Here is a 19,810-nt window from a genome sequence, read left to right on the forward strand (position 1 = left end):
AGCCACAGGAGATAGGGTGGGGGAGGGGTGCCGTTTTTCTCACTTTTTTTTAAGGTAGAAAAAAGAATCATCAGCGTGAAAGGTGGGTAGGGGAGGGTGAGCCTCATTTATAGACTGTCTATTAAAAATTACCTTTAGCACATACAGTAACTGCCAAGGGTTTCCTCCTAGATCTTTCTGAGAAACTGTTTTAATGAACATAACAAGCTGCAATTATCTGTGCAGGATGCAAGTTTCCGAGGTGGCTACACCCGTGCTCTGGATTCACCAGAGCCCTTTTGCAATCTGACTGATGAGCAGGTGAGGCTGCATTCCCAGACCACCTGGTGAGCACATTCCCAGGCCCTGGGGCCCCCTCCCACCCCCCTCACCTCCTTACCGATGGCTCTGGAGACGGCCAGGGTCCCGTTGACCCTCCAGCAGTCCATGTGGGACACGAAGCCACCCAGTGCCTCGATGCGGTCCTTCTCGTCCTGCGGAGACAGCCAGGGTGGGCCGGGTAGGCCGCGTGTGCCGATGGCGTGCCCGCGCTGCCCAAGGGGAGACCAGCTGGTTCCAAGGCAGCACTGGGAGCCGCGGCTCTGATCAACGCCCAAGGGAAGCCTTAGTGAGGCAGTGAGAAATGATGAACAACCTAAATCATCCCAAAGATGCAGGAATGGCTAAGCAGGTGATGGTGCCAATGAAGACGGACGGCCAGTCCCCGAGCAGCCTTTTGGGGTCCAGGAAATGCTCACGGCAGCAGAAAGAGCCAGAGCCCCGGGGTCCAGGTGGGGATGCTGTGCCTCCCTCAATGGCCCAAGCATGTGTACCTGCGGCCACTCTGCAGAGCTAGATGAAACCTGAGCCAGGCCCTGGACGAGCCCTGTGCCCGGCCCTGGATGAGCCCTGTGCCCCTGCATTCTTGTCCTTCTCACCCCACCCCTACCCCCATCCAGGCGCTGTCCGGCTCCACAAAGGACGACGGTGCTCCAGGCGTTAAGAGGACAGCACAGAGGCCTGGTCTAGCCATGAGTCCTAAAAACCGTTTCGGTCCTATAAACTCCCCTGAAGGAGAGGTTTCCCAGGTGTGAGCCTGCTGCCTGAAGGGCGGTAACACAGCGTCTGTGCTGGAGCAAAACCCCATTGCCTCGTGCCCTCCCCTGTGGCTCCCACCTCTGTTACCTCACCTGGTACAAGGCTGGGGCATCCTGGGGCTCGGGGCACCCCTATCTTCACCTCTTGTCTCCTGGGACACCCACCGCCTCGGCTGCCCTCTCACCTCATCCTTCCCACCTGCCCGAAACAGCCTCCCCAAGGGCAAGCCCAGAGCTGGTGGCCGGTGGGTGGGTTCCCAGCAGCTTGGCTCACCAAGGCTCCCTGCCCACTGCTTCCTCTCACCGGCCCCACCTCCTGCCCACTCGCCCAGGGCTGAGGGGCTGAGTGGCTCACCTGGCAGGTGGGCCCAGGCAGGTGGCCGTTCCTCCTATGCTCGCTGCCACAGGGCTGCGCTCTCCTGCTTCCCCCCTATCTCTGATGGGACTCGCTCAATCTCCTGCCACACCCTCCCCACTGCAGACCCTGCAGCTCCATGCGTGGCCCCCGGGCCCATATCCCCAGCCCCTCCAGTCTTCACGGGGTGTCCCAACAGCCCCCGCACTCCCAGGGAACATCCCACCCCGAGTTCCCCGGCCCTCAGACCAAAGGCATCACCACCCTCTCAGAGGCCCGAGGCCTCTCTGGCTCCCCATCCCAAAGCCTGGCCTCCCTCTTCTCCCTCCTGACTTGACAGGCAGGTCCTCCCCACAGCTGGCTGGCGACTACAGTGGCATCTTTGTGACCCAGGCCTCAGCTTGCCCTCCGCTGGTCCGATCATTCCAGAAGCCACCAGATTCCTTCCAAAGTGCCTCCTGCCCCAGGAGCAGCAGCCGTTGAGTGCCTCAGCGGCCGGTCCTGGCTTAACTTGCTCTCTCCTGGACCCCAGGCCTGGCCTGCCGGGCCCACACCTGCCTTGGGATCCGGCTCTGCCTCCTTCCCTCTCATTTCTGCATCTCCCAACAGCTTGTCCATGCCCTGCAACTCTCAGCCCCAAGTCTGGTCCCTTCCATCTCCAACTCAGCGTCACCTCCTCCCTGAAGCCCTCCTCCCCCACAGCCCAGGTGGCTGACCACTCCCCACCTGTGTGCAGGAGAGGACCCTGCCCATTAACTCCTTACTGCGCCGCCTGCTGGGCAGAGGGGCCAGCTCTCCCCCGCAGCTCTGGGCTCCATGTTGCTGTGACAGGAAGGGCTCGCGCGGGATTCCTGGCAGCTAAAGCCCCAAGCTTTACGTCCTGGGACCCCCAGCCACTTGAGTCAGGCAGGGAGCCCTCCCCTGGAGGAGCACCAGGAGTTTCCTGGGAAGATGGTCCAGGGCCCCTTTACGTCCTAGTCCCCCTGACCACCTGCCTGCCTGGGGGCCCCTTACCTGCCGCTCAGGTCTGTGTGGCTCCATCAGCTTCACCACCTGCCCCTGCTGCACCAGGACCACCTGGGAGTCCCCGAGCCAGGCCACGTGCAGGGTGTTCCCGGCGACGAGCGCGCACACCCCTGTAGTGCCGCTCTGCAGCCGCTGCGGGGAGAGGGTGCACGTGGGTGAGGACGGCGAGGCCACCACAGGCACACGCCCCACGCTGGCCAGACACCAATCCCGGAACAGTGCTCAGCGGGAAACAGGAACAGACCGATGCACGCAGGGACCAGGCAGCAGGAAAGGGGCATTTACATCAAGTCAGCAGAGCAGACTCCGCCATTTCACGGTGTCAGAAAGCAGACAGGTGGGTGTCTGGGGAGCTGGGGGGCAGGGGCGGGGATGACCAAAGATAGAAGAAACTTTGGGGGTGATGAATACCTCTGTTACCATGGTGAGGGGCACACGGGCATAGACATGCCAAAACCTACCAGATGGTACTCTTTGGACAAGTGGAGTCTCTTACATGTTAATTACGTATCGGCAAAGGTGTTTTTAATAACAGAGCCTAAACTAAACAGCTCTGCTTAAGAGACTCCTTTCTTGACTAGAGCAGCAGCCCTGAGCTCCCGGCTGGTGGGGCTCCCACCTCACAGTCTTAAGACCTGGAAGGTTTTCTGTTTAGATTCAAATCCAGCCTTGTTGATTCTGGTGAGGTCTGTGCTCAGAGCATCTGATGACAATGCCTCCTGCCCCCACCACGTCTCCTCCTCAGCCTTGTTGACGGGGCCAGGCCTGAGCTCTCTGGGCCTGTTTCTCGATCTCAGAAAGGGACACGATCTTAGTATCCACCCTGCTAGGAGGAACCCCGAGGTTCCAAGGTGAGGTTCAGTGGGCAGTAAGGTCACAGAGGGACCGGATGCGTCCTTTCTTCTTTCAGAAACAAACGCCTCATAGTGGTAACTGCCGACACCAGCAGCCTAGGGAGACTTCCCCGGGGGGAGGTGTTTGGGGGGTGGGGAGCCTCAGGTGGACCACGTGTTGCTGCTTCCCGTTATTGCCCTTCGCCGATGGTGCATTTTTCACAAATTGAAGGTTTGTGGCAACCCTGCCTCGAGCAAGTTTATTGTCACCATTTTTCCAACAGCATTTGCTCACTTCCTGTCTCTGTGCCACATTTTGGTAACTCCTGCAATATTTCAAACTTTTTCATTATTATTATTCTCTGTCATGGTGATCTGTGATCAGTCATCTTTGATGTTCCTACTGCAAAAAGATCACAACTCGAAGGCTCAGATGATGGCTAACATTTTTTTAGCAATAAGGTGTTTTTTATGGTACCTGTGTTGTTTTAGACGTAATTCTGCTGCACGATTATAGATGAGGGTACAGTGTAAACATAGCTTTTATCTGCACTGGGAAACCAAAACATTCATGTGACTCGTTTTATCCCAATATGCATGTTACAGAGGTGGTCTGGAACCAAACCTGCAAGATCTGAGGTCTGCCTGTATCAGTGCTGTGTTTTGTTTTCTGTACTTTACGATGTTTAGACAAATCAAGGGCCTTCTGAATCCTGAAGAAAGTACCCCTCCCAGGGCTAATTCCTAAAGAAAGCAAATGTCTCCCCAGGGACTGTGCCTTTTCTGCACAAGCCAGGTGGTCTGAGCCCATGTCCTCAGCCAGGGTCCCTTGCCAGGCCAACATCTCCCTGGCCTGGATGGCTGGGGACCACCCCGTAGCCCAGAGCCTGTCAGGCTTATTCAAACTATCTGGTCCTCAGCTTGTGACGTGCCTGCCTACGGAGGTCACCTTGAAGCCTTGGGGCCACGCTTTCCTCTCTCTCGGCCTCCTGGCTGACCCTGGTGCTCCCCATGTGGCCCTGCGTGGGGTGGCGTCTCTTGGGAACCACAGGCAGATGCCTCTGCATCTGTCATCCCACTGTACCTGATTAGGAGGAAATCCTCGGTGCATTTTAAGACAAGCTGCCCTTCCCCGTGAGGCCCTCACACCCTCTGCTGGAGTGGGGGCAGCCTCACACTGCTTCTATTCAAGCCCCCTTCCAGGCACAAGTGAAAGGACACGACTGCCAGCAGGGTTGAGCAAGGGCCTTCTGCCAGCACCAGCCACTTCGGCTTCCTTCCCTCTGTGAGGCCTGGCCCCTCTGGCCCCACCATGGTTCTCACCTCTCGCCTGGCTTTCCAAAGGAACATCTCATCGGTGCAGTGGAAGGCTGCTCGCAGGGCCCCCGCGGGGTCAGTGGGCAGCTCTGGTCGGTGGGCAGCGACAGCGTGCACGTGCACAGATGCATACCTCGCAGCGTCCACCCCTCCGTGGCCATCGAACACGGCAAAGTAGGCACGGTCCACAGAGTCCTGGTGGGGAGCGTGGTGGGGGTCACAGTCCTGCCAGCCCTGGGCCTGACTGAGGCCGCAACCTAGCCAGAGACTCTGGTCTGAGGGTGGAGATGGGCACTTCTGGGACAGGGTGTGGCGGGACAGCACGGTTTCCACCACTAGACAGGCTACGTTGGGGGGTCTGGGAGAGGATGACCCTCGGGAGCCTCAACTTCTGCTCTGGGCCCAGCTGGGGGGAGCATGGGATGAGGGGAGAGGCGCCAGGTGGCTCCCAGTGGGTGGGGAGAGCAGGCTCAGCAAGCAGGGGTCCAGGTGCATGTGGTGCTGGGGCCTCCCGTTCCTTAGCCCCTCAGCCGGGAAAGCCAGGGGCTGGGGGCTGCCCAGGCCCAGGAGCGCTGGGACCTGGCCCCCTGACGGAAGCCGTGGCCATCCCTCCTGTCTCGGCTCCAGCCGGCAGCCCTGCTCGGTACCCAGGGTCCTCCCCCGCCCTTGCAACCTCCCACTTCCCGCCCGGCCCTCCCCGCCCAGGCAGAGCACTCACCGATAGGCCAAAGAGCAGGTTGAAGGCAGGGAGGCACACGTGCCGGTCCTCCATCCTGCGGCGGGCGTTGCGGATGGCGTGCACGGAGACCAGCCACTGCCGCTGCGGGACCCGGGCAGCCACGGGCACCTGCTTCTGCCACTGGCTGCACACTTCCCAGAGCCGGTCAAAGAAGCTCCGCGCCAGGCCCGCAGCATCCAGCACTGAGGCGTAGGAAAGGGGGCTGTTAGGGAAGCGCCACCGCAGGCCCTCGGGGGCTCCCCACTCTCCACCCCCTTCCCGTGGCCCCTGTAGCCCGTCGCCGCCCAGGGCCTCCTGAGCACAGCAGCCTAAGAAACCGCGCAAACAGCCTGTGTCATCAGCATGAGAAGTGTCTGGTTTGGCAACACACACAAGGAGCACCGCCCCACCTCAACATGGCGAGGCCACGCCCCTCACGGGAGCCCACCCCAAGGAAAGAGCTGGATATGCAAAGATAATTTAAGAACAAGTACAGAATCATTTATAATTGTGCATTAATTAGAAATAATATACATCCAACAACAGAGTAAATTATGGTCTGTTCTCCCGGCGACAAATTAAGCTGCTATTTTTCACAACTAAACACGTAACTGCCATTCGGCCCAGCAATTGCACCCTGGGGCTCAAATCCCAGAGAAATGGAGCCTAGTTCACATGAGACATGCACCCGGTGGTCCCAGAAGTATTATCTGCAACAGCTAAAAGCTGGAATCAGCCCAGACACCCTTTAACAGGTGAACGATAAACTCCCAAACATCGCACCCCGAACAGTGCTCACAGGAAGGAAGGAAAGAGCTACTGACACACAGAGACCTGGGCAAATCTCAGGGAACCACACTCAGTGAAAAAAGCCAATCCCATGTGATTCCATTTATACGCATACTTGAAACGACAAGATTATAGAGATGGGTGGCTGTCAGGGGTTAGGGTGGGGAGGGGGTATTACGGTAGCCATAAAGGTAACACGACATCCTTGTGGGATGAGATTACGTCATAACACGACATCCTTGTGGGATGAGATTACGTCACGATCCTAGTCGTGATATTTCACTAGTTTTCGAGATGTTACCATTGAGGGAAACAGGATAAAGATGCAGGGGGTCCCTCACTGTTATTTCTCACAACCGCACGCGAGGCTATGGTTACCTGAGTTTAATTTTAAAAAGTTAAAGGGTGAAACAGAAATAGACTTTGCAAGCATATGAGATGCTCATGTCACGACATTAAAAAAAAATGATATTAAGAAAAAATGTGAAAAAAAAAGAAAGAGAGGAAATTACACACATGGTTTGATCATGAGAACGTGAAAAGCCTTCGACCCGCTTGGGCCCAGAAGAGGCGAGAAAGGCATAAACCCCATAAGGTCAGCAGTGGGCATCCGCAGGGCTGGGTCCGCGGCTGAGGCTTTTCCTTAAAGACACTTTTTTGTGCTTTTCCCATATTCCACTACAACCAGGAGCTGGTTTTAAAATTCGTCCATAAATGCTTTGCTACTTCTCCCTTCGAGAATGGGGCCTAATCCCCTCCCCTTGAGGGCAGGAAGGAGGACCTCGGCCCACAGACTCCCGAGGCCGAGGCCACTCAAGGGAACTGCTTGCTGGGGCAGGACGGGGCGGCTGGAGGCTCCACCTGCCCGGCCACACAGAGGTCTCAGTCATACCTCCGCCCTCAGGAGTTGATTCTTTTTTAAAAAAATTAATTAATTTTTATCTGTGTTGGGTCTTAGTTGCGGCATGCAGGGTCTTCTGTTGTGGTGCGCAGGCTTCTCTCTAGTTGTGGTGTGTCGGTTTTCTCTCTAGTTGTGGTGCATGGGCTCCAGGGCGTGTGGGTTCTGTAGTTTGTGGCACGCGGGCTCTCTCACTGAGGCGCATGAACTCAGTAGTTGTGGCGCACGGGCTTAGTTGCCCCGCGGCATGTGGGATCTTAGTTCCCCGACCAGGGATCGAACCTGCGTCCCCTACATTGGAAGGCAGATTCTTTACCACTGGACCACAAGGGAAGTCCCAGGGCAGTGATTATTATAACACTCGAGTGATGCCAGTTTTGCAAGAATGGCTTCGATAGACTGATTTGACTGTGTTCTACTCCCATGACAGGGGTGAGCTGTTAAGGGCGGCGGGCCCAGGCCTGCTTGGAGGGCAGGGCCGGCCGAGATGTCCTTCCCCTTCCCCAGCCCGCAGGGCCCCCAGGCCTGGCTCTAGGGTGTCAGCTGCGCAGTTCCTTCCCGCCAGCAGGTGGCGCTGACTTCCCGCTGGACGTGGCCGGAGCTGGCGGGGCGCCCCTTTGTGGGCCGCGCGGGCAGCAGGCTCTGCACAGGACAAAGGCGGTCTGTCACCCGCACAGCCTCAGGGCAGGAATTCGGAGCTGGGCTGGGCTGGGCTGGAACGCAGCCGGGCGGGGAGCCAGAGAACAGGGTGGGGGGCGAGGCCACGTGTGTCCCGCCCCCCCCCCCACCCCCCCCCCCGGCTCTGCCCTCCATGTGGCATTAATGCCGAGTTTAAAGGGACATAGCTGGATAGTAATTATGTGAGTGGTGGAGGTGTCAGGTAACCATCTGCAATGCATAAAAGGACCGAATCGACACATTGTGCACTTAAGTTACAGTTACAAGTCAATTATGTCTCAATTAAAAAACAAACAATAATAAAGCAACACTGTCCAATAGGAAATGGCAAAGGAGGGGAAATCTGCTGAGGCTCCAACTGCCCCCCACCCCCCTGCCCACCCCAGGGCTGGACCCCAGGACCCACCCTGCTTCTCTGCATCCCGACTGGCCCACAGCCCCGCACCTTCTCCAGCAGGTGTGGAGGAACTGAGACCCTGCTCAGGCGGGGCTCACACAACACTCTGCCAGGGCCTGGCCCACAGGCTCTTGCTCTCTGCAGTTCTGGTCCAACGTGAACCGACTTTTGGGTGGAATACAGTTGGAAGGAACTACTAAGAAAGGGACAGAAAGGCCTGCAAAACAAGGGCCCTGCCTGATCTGAGGCTCATTCCCATCCTGGGCTCCTTTGGCCGCTGACTGCTGTCCCAGGAACAGGACACAGGCCTCTGTGGCGCCTCCCCAGGCTCTCAGGGACCCTCAAGTCTCCACCTGACAAGGGTCCCAACCTGGATCAGCTGAGACACGGCCCGAGCTCTGGGTTTTCTACCACTGGACCCCGGGACCAGCTCTCGCATCAACACCCACTTGTCACCCGCTGAAGTGGAAAAGCGTGTGGGTGAGGCCCATTGGCACCTCGGGCTCCTCCTGTGTGACCCGGGACAGGGCTGTTTGTCTCCCGGGCTGCGGCGCTCACCCCGCTGGCTCCATGCTGGGGAGGTCTCTCCCTGCGACTAGTCTCTGACACCCTGTCGTAAGCACACGAGTCCGGCGCTGCCCACAACCTCCCTGTCCGCCAGAAAAACGGGAAAGAAAAGGGGGGCCAGGTGAGCCCTGACACTCCCCTGCAGCCTGGCCCCCATCTGGCTGGAGAGTGTTGCCCAATAAGCCCAGGGCCCCAAGAGGGAGACTCACGGGTCACAGGGGCCTCCTCTTCCTCCTGCTCCGGCAACTTCCTGAACTCAGAAAGGTCCGTCTGCAGCAGCTGGGCAACTGCCTCGTGGGCCAGGCAGGCAGCAAGTGGTGGCGGAGCGCTCCTGGGGGCACAAACCCGGAGTGAGGGGCTGGCTCCTCAGGAGGAGCCAGCACCCCAGAGCCTGCCCCACACTCCAGGCAGAGACCCCCAGCCCCTTTCTGCTCCCGGAGGCCCTTCCAGAGGTAGCGGTGACCGCTCACACTCCACGTGCACCCACGACAGGCAGGTCGGCTTCTGGTCCTCGTGCAGCTGGACGGCCATCCACGCAGTACCATTTATGGGGCCCTCACTGGGGCTGGTGGGGAGGGGGAGTCACAGACGTACGAGCTGCCTCTCTGCTGGTCACAGTGGCCAGGCCAAACTGCCCGACGTCCAGCCTTATACCAGCTCCTGGTCCCCAATACCAGCTGGGGACCCTTGGGGGTTGGGGAGTCCTATAAGTTGAACTGTGTCTCCCAAAATGTGTATGTTACAGTTCTAACCCCCAGTGCTTCAGAATGTGACCTTACTTGGAAATGGGGTCGCTGCAGATACAATGAGTTAAAATGAGGTCCCACTGGAGTAGGCTGGGCCCCTAATGCAGTAATGCTGGTGTCCTTATCGAAAGGGGAAATTCAGACAGAGACCCACAGGGAGATGCTCTGTGAAGGTGAAGACTGGTGAGCTGAGCCTATAGCCGAGGACTGCCAGCAACCGCCAGAGGGACCAGCCCAGCCGACATCCTGCTCTGGGACCTCCAGCCTCCAGAATCCTGAGACAATACGGTTCTGTTGTTTAAGCTGCCCAGCCCGTGGCGCTTTGTCACGTACGCCCCAGGAAAGGAATCCAGGGAGCGTGGGACCCATGGGCAGTGTCTGGAAGATCAGGCTGTGTGCAGCCCAGGGCGTCCCTGGGCAAGGCAGGCTGTTGGGACAGCTGGTGAAGGGGAACCTGGGGAGGCAGCATGACCTTGGTGTGGCTTGAAGAGAGACATGATATAATCCAATTGGGCTTTTTAATTTTTATTTTATTTTTAAATTTTACATAATTTTTTTTGCATTTTGATTATTGTGCTTTGCTTTATTGCACTTTGCATACACTGCAATTTTTTTAACATCTTTATTGAAGTATAATTGCTTTACAATGGTGTGTCAGCTTCTGCTTTATAACAAAGTGAATCAGCTATACATATACGTATATCCCCATCTCTTCCCTCTTGCGTCTCCCTCCCTCCCACCCTCCCTATCCCACCCCTCTAGGTGGTCACAAAGCACCGAGCTGATCTCCCTGTGCTATGCGGCTGCTTCCCACTAGCTATCTATTTTACATTTGGTAGCGTATATATGTCCATGCCAGTCTCTCACTTTGTCCCAGCTTAGCCTTCCCTCTCCCCGTGTCCTCAAGTCCATTCTCTAGTAGGTCTGCGTCTTTATTCCCGTCTTGCAATTGGGCTTTTTTAGACTTCCTGGCCTCATCTTGGAGGGTGGGCCTGGCAGTGGATGGGAGGGGACAGAGCAGGCATTGGGCAGGGGACCGGGCGGGTCCACAGTGAGTCTCAGGTTCCACTGAGGTCAAGAGGCCTGTGGCCAGTGGGCACGTGGTCTGGGTGGATGAAAGGGGTGGGGCAGAGAGCAGCCGGAGCAGCTGGAGAAGTGGGGTGACCCCAGGGGTGCCACCTGGGGCCGAGTCTGGGAAGCAAGACCTCGCTGGCTGCTACCAAGGTCAGACAGGCTGCGCAGAGCAGAGCTGAGGGTCAGTGCAGGCAGGAGCGGGAAAGCAAACAAGGGGGATGGGAAGCCTCCAGTACGGGACAAGAGGGACACTAGGCAGCTCCGGGAGGTCGGGGGGTGGAGAGACCGAGGCCAGTGGGAAGCACTATAGGAAATTCTTTCCACAGGCTCCAGGGCCTGCCCGCCTAGCCCCCAGCCTCGGGGGGCCGCTCCAGCCACAGAGCCCCCTGGCTCCCCAAGTATAAGGGGTGGCTCCATCCCCCAGCTGTCCCTGCAGCCTCTAGGACTCATCCTGCATCCTGACCTGTCCCCGAAGTCTGGGCCAGGTGGGTGGGCACATCCCTCTGGGCGTCCCGGTGTGTGTCTACAGATGGCCTTAGGGATCTACTGGGATGAATTTGTCATTTTTTAAAATGAGATAGTGACTCAGGGGAGCAGCCTCTGGACCTGCCTTTAAAAAACAACCAGCCAAAAAAAAAAAATAAATAAATAAATAAAAAATAAATAAAAAACAACCAGCCATGGACTTCCCTGGTGGCACAGTGGTTAAGAATCCACTTGCCAATGCAGGGTACACGGGTTCGAGCCCTGGCCTGGGAAGATCCCACATGCCGCAGAGCAACTTAGCCCGTGCGCCACAACTACTGAGCCTGTGCTCTAGAGCCTGCGAGCCACAACTACTGAGTCCACGTGCCACAACTACTGAAGCCCACGTGCCTAGAGCCCATGCTCCGCAACAAGAGAAGCTACCACAATGAGAAGCCCCAGCACCACAACAAAGAGTAGCCCCTGCTTGCCGGAACTAGAGAAAGCCCGCGCGCAGCAACGAAGACCCAAAACAGTCAAAAATAAAAATAAATAAATTAATTAAAAAAAAAAAAGAAAAACAACCAGCCAAGGCATGAGAAGTGTGTTCCTCTGCTGTGTGGGGATTTCCTGCCAGCCTCTGGGCTTTCCTTTTTCAGGGCGGGGAGAAGTGCACCTCTGCTCCCGGCGCTGGGGGCAGTGAGGCAGCTTCCGGCCATGGGGAGAGGACAATGCCTGGATGTGGGCCCCAGCCTGGCTTCCTGGCCACCCTCCCATCTCATCCAGGGGTCCTGCCTGGTGCCCCGAGGCCCCTAAAGATGACAGCGATGCCTCGGAGACCAGGACCAGGTAGGTACCCAAGAAAAAAGAACCGCTCTTATCTGGCCACCTCGGGGTTTCCAAGGAGCCACCAGTCTAGAAGCAGAAATGAAAACGCACATCAGTGGCCACAGTGTCAGGGACGCACCACTTAGGGACCTGAGAGGTGACCGCTGACCACAAGGGGAGGACTGGAGGTCAATCACCGCAGTCCCGACCTCGTGATCTGACTCCTGGACAGTCTCACGCAGGATTCTATTTACAACCTGAAAAACCCTGCGGACCAACACACTCGGGCCTGGATAGCCAAGAGCCTGCACACGAGCTGCTGGGACATGCGGGTAGGGGCCCCGACCGCCAGACGTGTGTAGACGTGTGACACGTGTGACATCTGTGTCTACACAGTAAAGAAATACTAGAGAAAGACAAAAATAAATCCATTAAAATGGCTGGAAAATATGAGACTTTAAAATTCCTTCAAGGTTGGGAATTCCCTGGCTAGTTAAGACTGCGCTTGCACTGCCAAGGGCCCAGGTTCGATTCCTGGTCAGGGAGCTAAGATCCCGCAAGCCGTGCGGTGGAACCAAAAGAAAAAAAAAAATCCTTCAAGGTGGATTCATGGGGGGCCTATAGGGGCCATGGGAGCCCACCTGCACCACTCCTGCCAGCCTCAGGCTCTGGGGCTGTGAACCCTGGCCTCTCGCCGATCACCGATGGTCTCAGGCCTGCTATGTCATCTGCTAATTAACGGGAGCTCATTCACCCCCTGTGCTCAGGGCCTGGCGCTCTCCCCACTCCCCCAGCCTCGCCCGCTGCTCGGCCTTGAGGGGCCCCACTCCACCTTGAGAGTTCCCCCCTACTTGAGGGGGAAACTTGAGGCACCCGCCCTCCCCCATAACTAAACTCACCCCCCAAGGCCCTGCCCGCAAGAAGGTCCTCTCGCCCTCCTCATGTCTGGCAGGGGCACCAGCCCTGCCCAGTGGCTGCTGGGGATTCAGGGCCCCTCAATGTTCCTTCTGTCCCCTAAGTGCCACTGTGGTGCCTGGTGGGTGCCAGGCCCTCCCTCCTCTGCACTCCCAGCCCCTCGTCTCTCCCACATCCAGCACCCAGACCGCCAATGTGGCCTCGTCAGGCCCCAGGCCCGCTTGGCTCCACTGATCTGCTTTACGGCACCTGCCTCTGAAATATTTTCCCAAAGCAAAACAAAGCAGCCCGCATCGCCCTCTGCACACACCACACTGAAGGACAGGTCACTGGCATTTCCCCCGAGCTCCATGGACGCGGCCCTGGAGTGGGCCCGTAGCCTTTACGTTCCTATCTCTGACTGTTATGGGGCCTCGGGTCCCACCAAGCAGGTGCCCCAGGGGTGCGAGAGGGTGGGGCTGACCTGCCACGAAGAAAGAGCACTTGGGGACACGGAACGCCACCGCAGAGGCTGGGGCATGTCCCAGCACAAGGGGTAACCCAGTGACTAGCGCTGGTGGGTGCGGCCCCTGGGGAGGGATGAGGTTCACAGGGGACGAGTGACCCACCAGCCCTCACCCATGAGCCTCCCTTGTGGCTGCCGGTGGCACACGTCTCCCCCGACACCTGCCAAGCTGGTCATGTCCCTCTCTGAACCTTGTCTTCACGGCCTGTGAAACGGGGACAGTGCCACCACCTCTCAGGTCTTGGTGGCCAGGGGACTGCCAGGCCTCAGGCCAGTCTCTTAGCCTCTGCCTCCCTGACTGCGAGACAGGATAGAAATGGGACCTACTGCTAGCATCCATCAGGGGTTGAACTGTGTACCCCGGAAAGGTCCGCTGAAGTCCTAATCCAGTGGCTCAGGACGTGACCTTGTTTGGGATTAGGGTCTTGGCAGGTATAAGATGAGGTCACACAGGAGCAGGGCCCCTAATCCAACAGGACTGGTGTCCTTACAAGAAGACGAGACACACAGACAGACAAGGAGGACGCCTGGTGACAACAACAGCCAGTCTGGGGTGATGTGTCTACAGGTCAGGGCACATTCAGGACCAGGTGACACCAGAAGCTAAGAGGAAGGCCTGGAGCGGCGCTGACTTCCGGCCCCCAGGACAATGAGACGGGGCACTTCTGTTGCTCTAAGCTGCGTGGTCTGTGGCGCTTGGCGGTGGCAGCCCTGGGAAACCCACGGGGCTGGCAGGGGAGTTCTGCGCAGAATGTAGTCAGCAGGAGCGGAAGGCAGGGGGTGAAGGCAGCCAGGGTGAGGGTCGTGCCCTGTGCTCCCCTCCCCCTTCCATCCTGGGCCCCTGTCCCGGCACCCACACCGCTCACCTGCTGCTCAGGAAGCCCATGGCCAGCTCAGCCAGCTCGCCTTCCACCTCCTCCTGGCTCAGCATCGTCCCTGGGATCTTCCATGGCAAAGGGCTCTCTGGGCCCAGCGGGGCTGGGAAGTCGTGGAGGAGCTCGTCCAGGAAGCTGGGGTTCTCCTCTGCCTTCTGGCTGTTCTGCTGTGGGGTTCCTGAGGCCATGCCCAGAGCATCCTGGGGGGCTGCTGCTGGGTCACTGGTCTTCATTCTGGGGAGAGACGTGAGGGTTGGCAAGAATACAGTCGATTGGCGCCCTACAGTGCTGAGCGCCTCACTTTCTTTGCTTCCCCTTGAAGCATTGAGGGGCAGGCACCGCACCAAGTTCGGGGCTCCAGGCAGAAAGGTGGGGCCCCCGGGCCTCACACACAGTTCCGGGGCCCACGTGGGAGGGACAACCCTGAGAGGGGACCTGGGGGAGCCCACAGAGAAGTGGCTTCAGGAGACAGAGCCCGGGGCAGAGGGATGTCCTGAAGGAGGAGGAAGGCATGTTCCTGGCAGAGGACGGCTGGTGTGGCCAGAGGCAGGCAGGAGAGGGACCCAGGGCCAGGCCATGGAGGCAGGTGGACACGGCCAGAGCAGGGGTTCCACCTGACGCCGGACCTGGGCAGCAGGAAGGTGAGGAGGTGATGCCACTGGGCCTGGGAGCCTGGAAGTCATGCCCAGAGCGGGGCAGGGCTACCTGATGGCACGGTGGCAGGGCCATCGTACAGAGGGCGTGTGGGCAGGAGGGAAGCAGAGGGTTAACCCAGGAGAGTCAGGGCCTTTGGGACATGGTCAAGCCTTATAAGTCCTCTCAGGAGGAGTCCCAGGCCTCCTGAGGCTTAAAAGGTTTGTCCATGTCCACAAACACCCCGACCGTCCTGGGCTTCAAATGGGCTGGAGGATGGGGGATACAGGGGGCTCACTGCCCACTGAGGATCAGAGCTCCTAACTCAGCACAAGTCTCCTGGAAGAACAGAGACAGGACACAGCAGACAAGCAGGCATGGGGGTGAGGGGGAAGGGGAAGTAAGATGTGTCATCAGTGGAGGGTCTGGAGGGCAAAGGGTGAAGAATTAAGAAACAGGGAATTCCCTGGAGGTCCAGTGGTTAGGAGTTGGCGCTTTCACTGCTGGGGCCTGGGTTCGACCCCTGGTCGGGGAACTAAGATCCCACAAGCCACGTGGCACGGCCAAAGAAAGAAAGAAACAAACACAAAACCTCTCTCATCTGTCAGCGAGGAGAATTGGAAGTTAATTTCTTGAAGTAGACACACATGAATAACACAGGAACTGGGACGCTTGTGATGGAAGGTTCTGGGGACAGGCTCCCAGTCATGGCCATCCCTCCTGTCTGCTCACAAGTGAGTGACACAACACAGCTCCAGGCCGCAAAAAACAAACAGGGAAACAAATGAAGGACGTAAGATAAAGAACAATCAGGTGAGAGCAAGCTAGACACTGCGTTATAAACACAAGGGTCCGAGACTGTGAGATGGGGGGCCGGGCCGGGCACCGTGGGGGTGGTAAGGGCAGGGAGGAGGCAGCCAGGCGGGCCTGAGCCAACGATAAACAACAGGAAGGTGGCGTGAACTTCCCAGGAAGCTCAGACACCCTTGGGCAGGGAAAGAGGCCAAGCTGCCTCTTCTGCCTGTGAAATGCTCTGGCCTGTTGCATAGAGGAGAAAAATGTGAGTGACGCAGAGCTGCCCCAGGCAACACTGGCCCCAGCTCCCCTGCAATTCTGAGTCCAAACAAATACGAGGCCCTGAAATTGCTGGTGGCCCAAAGCACGCTCATTAGATACGTGATTAGGGTCAAATGGTGCTCACTGACCTCCCAGGGTGCATGGTAGGGCCCACAGCCGAAAGCAAAGCACCGAATTCAGGCCCTTCACCTTCAACCTCGCTGATGGTGGTGGGTTTTTTTGGGGATGCAGGGGCCTCCTTCTTGCCTCCCAGCCTTGGGATGCTGTTCCTTGGGACTGGACCCCAGTCCCCCGAGTCTGTTTCTCGGTGGGTTGGGAGCCCCTCCCCTCTGCAGCACCAAGGCCTGGTCTCCGCTGTGCCCCTGTGCCCACCGCTCCATGCCCAGGCATGACTGTGTACCTGAGGGGTGAGGGCTGCTACTCTCATGGCCTGGCCCAGCCCCGCCTTTGCTAGACAGGTGGGCATCACCAGGACCTACCAGGCTTGTTTTCGCATAGCCTGGCAGAACAAAGGACCAGGAAATGAGCCGGGACAGTGGGGTAAGGGACAAGAGTAACTTCCTTCCTTGCCATCTTCTTCTCAACCAGCTCCTGGATCTGTGACCTACCCCAGCTGATATGAGCCCGGGGCCGAGATGACAGCGCGAGGGAGAAATTCCTGCCCAAAGGGGCCCAGAGGCAGCCCTGGGAGGGTCAGGAGGGGCAAGGGCAGGACCATAGCCCTGAGCTCTCCCAGGACCAACTGAGGAGCCAGTCAAGAAGGATGGAGGCCAGCAGGCAGGCAGTGAGATGGGGGGATGCGGCGGGGCGGGGCTGGGCCTGGTGTGGGGGTCCTGACCTGGGAGCTGGTGAGAAGCTGGGGCGGGGGTGGGGGGGAGACTCCTGAATGAGGACCTGGAGGGGGGGGGCGTGGGAGGGACACTGGGCCGCTAGCCCCCACTGCCACCTGCTCCACCGGTCTGGCCAAATGTGGCCTGAGGCCAGGTCCTCCAGCTCCTGGAACGAAGCCCCTCTGCACTGCTCATCAGCAGGAATAACAGTGCTGCAGCTAATACCCGCCAGGGGACTGCAGGGCCGCCACCCTCTGAGCGCACTTCCGCTGCCACCTCTTCTTGCACCCCCCCCACAATACCCCGTGTTATTACCCTCACCTTTCAGGCGAGGCATCAGCGAAAGGGCCAAGTTACCCAGCCAGGGTCCCAGTCAGGCCAAGGTGGGACTGCGGAGCCCGGCTGCTAACTGGACAGAACCCCGCCCACCCCTCATGGGCCGCCGACCCTGGGGCTGGCCGCTCCCAGGCCCCTCTTTCATTTCTGCGCCCATCGCCCAGGTGCAGCCCTGAGAGCTCCGGCCCTGCCTCTGCTGAAATCCCCATGGCTGGGGCACAGCCGTCTTCACGGCTCTATAGCACTTCTGCTCGCATCTGACTTGTAAAAGCCCATTTTTCTTTTTTTTCCGTTTAAAATATTTATTATCCTCCAGGTTAACCGTTTTGACTTCGAAGCTCAACCAATGTGTGTTTGTACAACTGTGTTTTTCTCGGCAGTATGGACAAGATACTTGTCAAGTCCTGTTTGATTTCAGAACAGGAGTGAAGAGAGAAACAGCAATCTTTAGGAAGGGAAACTGCATCACTGTTACAAAAGTATTCACAGTTAAACATTTTTCTGCAAACATTTTTCAGCAAACATTTTTCTGCAAGTAGAGAGCCTTATTCCTTCGTTCATAAACAAACACTGGGAAGAGTATGGCAGAAACCCTTCCAGATATTTTCCCACATATGTATTTTTTTCTTTTTAAAACACTTATGGTAAACTATACATAACATACAATTTATCATTCTACCCTTTTAAGTGTACAGTTTTGCTGCATTAAGCACGTTCACATTGTTGTGCAAATGTCACTTTTTACAGGCTTGACTTCTCACAAGATTATAAACTGTACTCCCACACCCGGTCTCTCGGCTGTACCACAGCCCTCCGTGCAAGGCCCCTTTGTGCACGGCTGCTGGCACATGTGGGCAGAGGGAAGGTGTCGGCCTCCTCCCAACACCCTGCAGCAGATGGTGTGGGTTGGGAGGTGCAGCCTGAGGCCTGGCCCCTTGAAAGAGGAAGTTAAGACACTCTACTAAAGGTGGTGGGCAGCGAACAGGTCCTAAGGACAGGGCTGGCTTCAGGCCATATCACAAAGGAATTCTAGGAATGAACGTGTGGAGGTTTGCAGAGTGGCCTGCATCCTGTTTACCTCTCACAACTATGCTGAGTACACGCTGTTGGACTCAGCCAGGTTGCAATGAAGAAACAGACTCAGGGAAGGTCAGCAACCTGAGGCCACACAGGCAGGAAATGGCAAAGCCGGAATCAGGTGGGGTCTTCCCACGCCTTTGTCATTTCCAGCTCAGTTGCAGGAGGAAGAGTGAACTGTGACAATAGGCCGGATATGGCACAAAAGCCAGCAGTGAGCTTCATGTTCTATCTCCCATGGTGGGAGCACAGCTCACCCACGGAACTTGTGCCAGGGAATGTCATTAGGATGTGTCACTCAGGACGTGTCACTCAAGACATGTGTCCAGCTGAGTGGAAGGCTGCGGGGAGGCGTCCATCACCATTGACTAGGCCCCACTATGTTAAGCCCTGCACTAAAATCCCTACAATCAGCTGCCATATCTCCCTGTTGCACAGAGAGGCTAAGGGGCTTTCCTGAAGTCACACAGCTGCACTGCTGGAGCCATGGCCTCCCTACCGGAGGTTCAATCTCATACGCGTCTCGCTAAAGCTGCTGTAGCCCAAGCACTGGCTTTAACTAAAACACCTTAAATACGCTTGGGGGAGGGCCGGGTGGGGGCAGGCCAGGGGTGGAGGCGCTGGGGCAGAGCTGCAGTCTGGCAAAGGTGCGGGGGCTTCTGGGGTAGGGGTTTGGGCAGGGGCCCGGCCAGATGCTCCCATGCGGGCGGAGGGGAAGGAGGAAGCCCAAGCATTGGGGGCACGTCAACCCTCAGCACCCCATCCTGCTTCACGGCCCTCGGCCCCCCGGCTCGGCCACACCCCCGCGGGCCCAACCCCCACCGCTGCACCCTGGGCGCGCAGCCCCCAAGCCCGCCCCGGGCTCCCCGGGTCCCGGCTGCCGCCCCCGCTTTCAGCCCCCACTCGGCTCCCAGCCCCTCGCGGCTCCCCATCTCGGCCTCCTCATCTCCCCAACCCGCCCCTGCACCCCTGGCGCCGCCGCCGGAGCCTCCCCGGGCGCATCAGCACCCCGCCCGCGCCCCGCTGCACCCCGGGTCCCCACGGTCCTCACCTGCCACTCGGCCGCCCGGCGCCCTCTAGCCGCTCCCAGGCGACCCCGCCCACTTCCCGTCCGGCCACCGCGGACGCCGCGCAGGCGCAGTCGGGCCCAGGCGGGAGGGGCCGGCCTCTGCTGCCTCCTGGCGGCCCGCTGCGCGCGCCGGCAGCCCCACCCGCAGGACGAGCGCACCTGCGGCCTGCATCCCGGCCATTGCATCAGGTCTCTACCTGTGGTGGCTGTGTAGATGGGGCGGTGCCCAGAAATTAGGCAACTTGCGCAGTCAACAGACGGTTAGTAGCAGAACAGGGATGCGAGCCCACACTGCCCAGGGCCCACGACACTTTTAGGGACGGTTAGCTTCCAATGGCCACAAACACACATTTAATATCTACAGGTCTGAAGATCAGAAGCCAGTAAGGTCTCAATGGGCTAGTTCAAGGGTCATCAGGGTGCCTTCCTTTCTGGGAGCTCTAGGGGAGAAGGTTCTCCCTCCTTTTTCAGCTTCTAACTGCCCCGCCCCTTGGCTCATGGCCCCTCCCACCTTCAAAGCCAGGACCGAAAAGACCCTTGTGATGACCTTGGGCCACCCAGATGACCCAGGATAATCTGTTTTAAAATCAGATGAGCAACCTTAATCCCACCTGCAGCCCTGACTCCCCTCCACCACGTCATCTAACAGCACCGTTCCAGGGACAAGGACCTGGACATCTCTGGGGGTCATTTTTCTGCCACCTTAGAAGCCCAGGGGAAAAAAAA

The 19,810-nt window shown here is 58.1% G+C and overlaps 1 protein-coding gene across 3 annotated transcripts in view; it reads right to left on the reverse strand.

Moving 5' to 3' along the window:
- Window positions 1-19,175, reverse strand: part of PPM1F (protein phosphatase, Mg2+/Mn2+ dependent 1F) — a 29,150-nt gene extending 9,975 nt beyond the window's left edge. The window contains exons 1-7 of one of the 3 annotated variants that reach the window (XM_049698488.1): window positions 19,067-19,175; window positions 14,054-14,296; window positions 8,864-8,985; window positions 5,326-5,528; window positions 4,614-4,802; window positions 2,446-2,589; window positions 380-581 (exon numbers count right to left, since the gene is read on the reverse strand). In XM_049698488.1, coding sequence (XP_049554445.1) covers window positions 380-581; window positions 2,446-2,589; window positions 4,614-4,802; window positions 5,326-5,528; window positions 8,864-8,985; window positions 14,054-14,295 — 1,102 coding nt within the window. In that variant the 5' untranslated portion in view covers window position 14,296; window positions 19,067-19,175. Of the gene's footprint in view, window positions 1-379; window positions 582-2,445; window positions 2,590-4,613; window positions 4,803-5,325; window positions 5,529-8,863; window positions 8,986-14,053; window positions 14,297-15,287; window positions 16,640-19,066 lie in introns of those variants that run through there. The other 2 variants (XM_004276085.3, XM_049698489.1) reach the window with 2 other exon arrangements.
- Window positions 19,176-19,810: the final 635 nt, after the last annotated feature.

Source organism: Orcinus orca, chromosome 15 (assembly GCF_937001465.1).
Source record: "Orcinus orca chromosome 15, mOrcOrc1.1, whole genome shotgun sequence".
NCBI lineage: Eukaryota > Metazoa > Chordata > Mammalia > Artiodactyla > Delphinidae > Orcinus > Orcinus orca.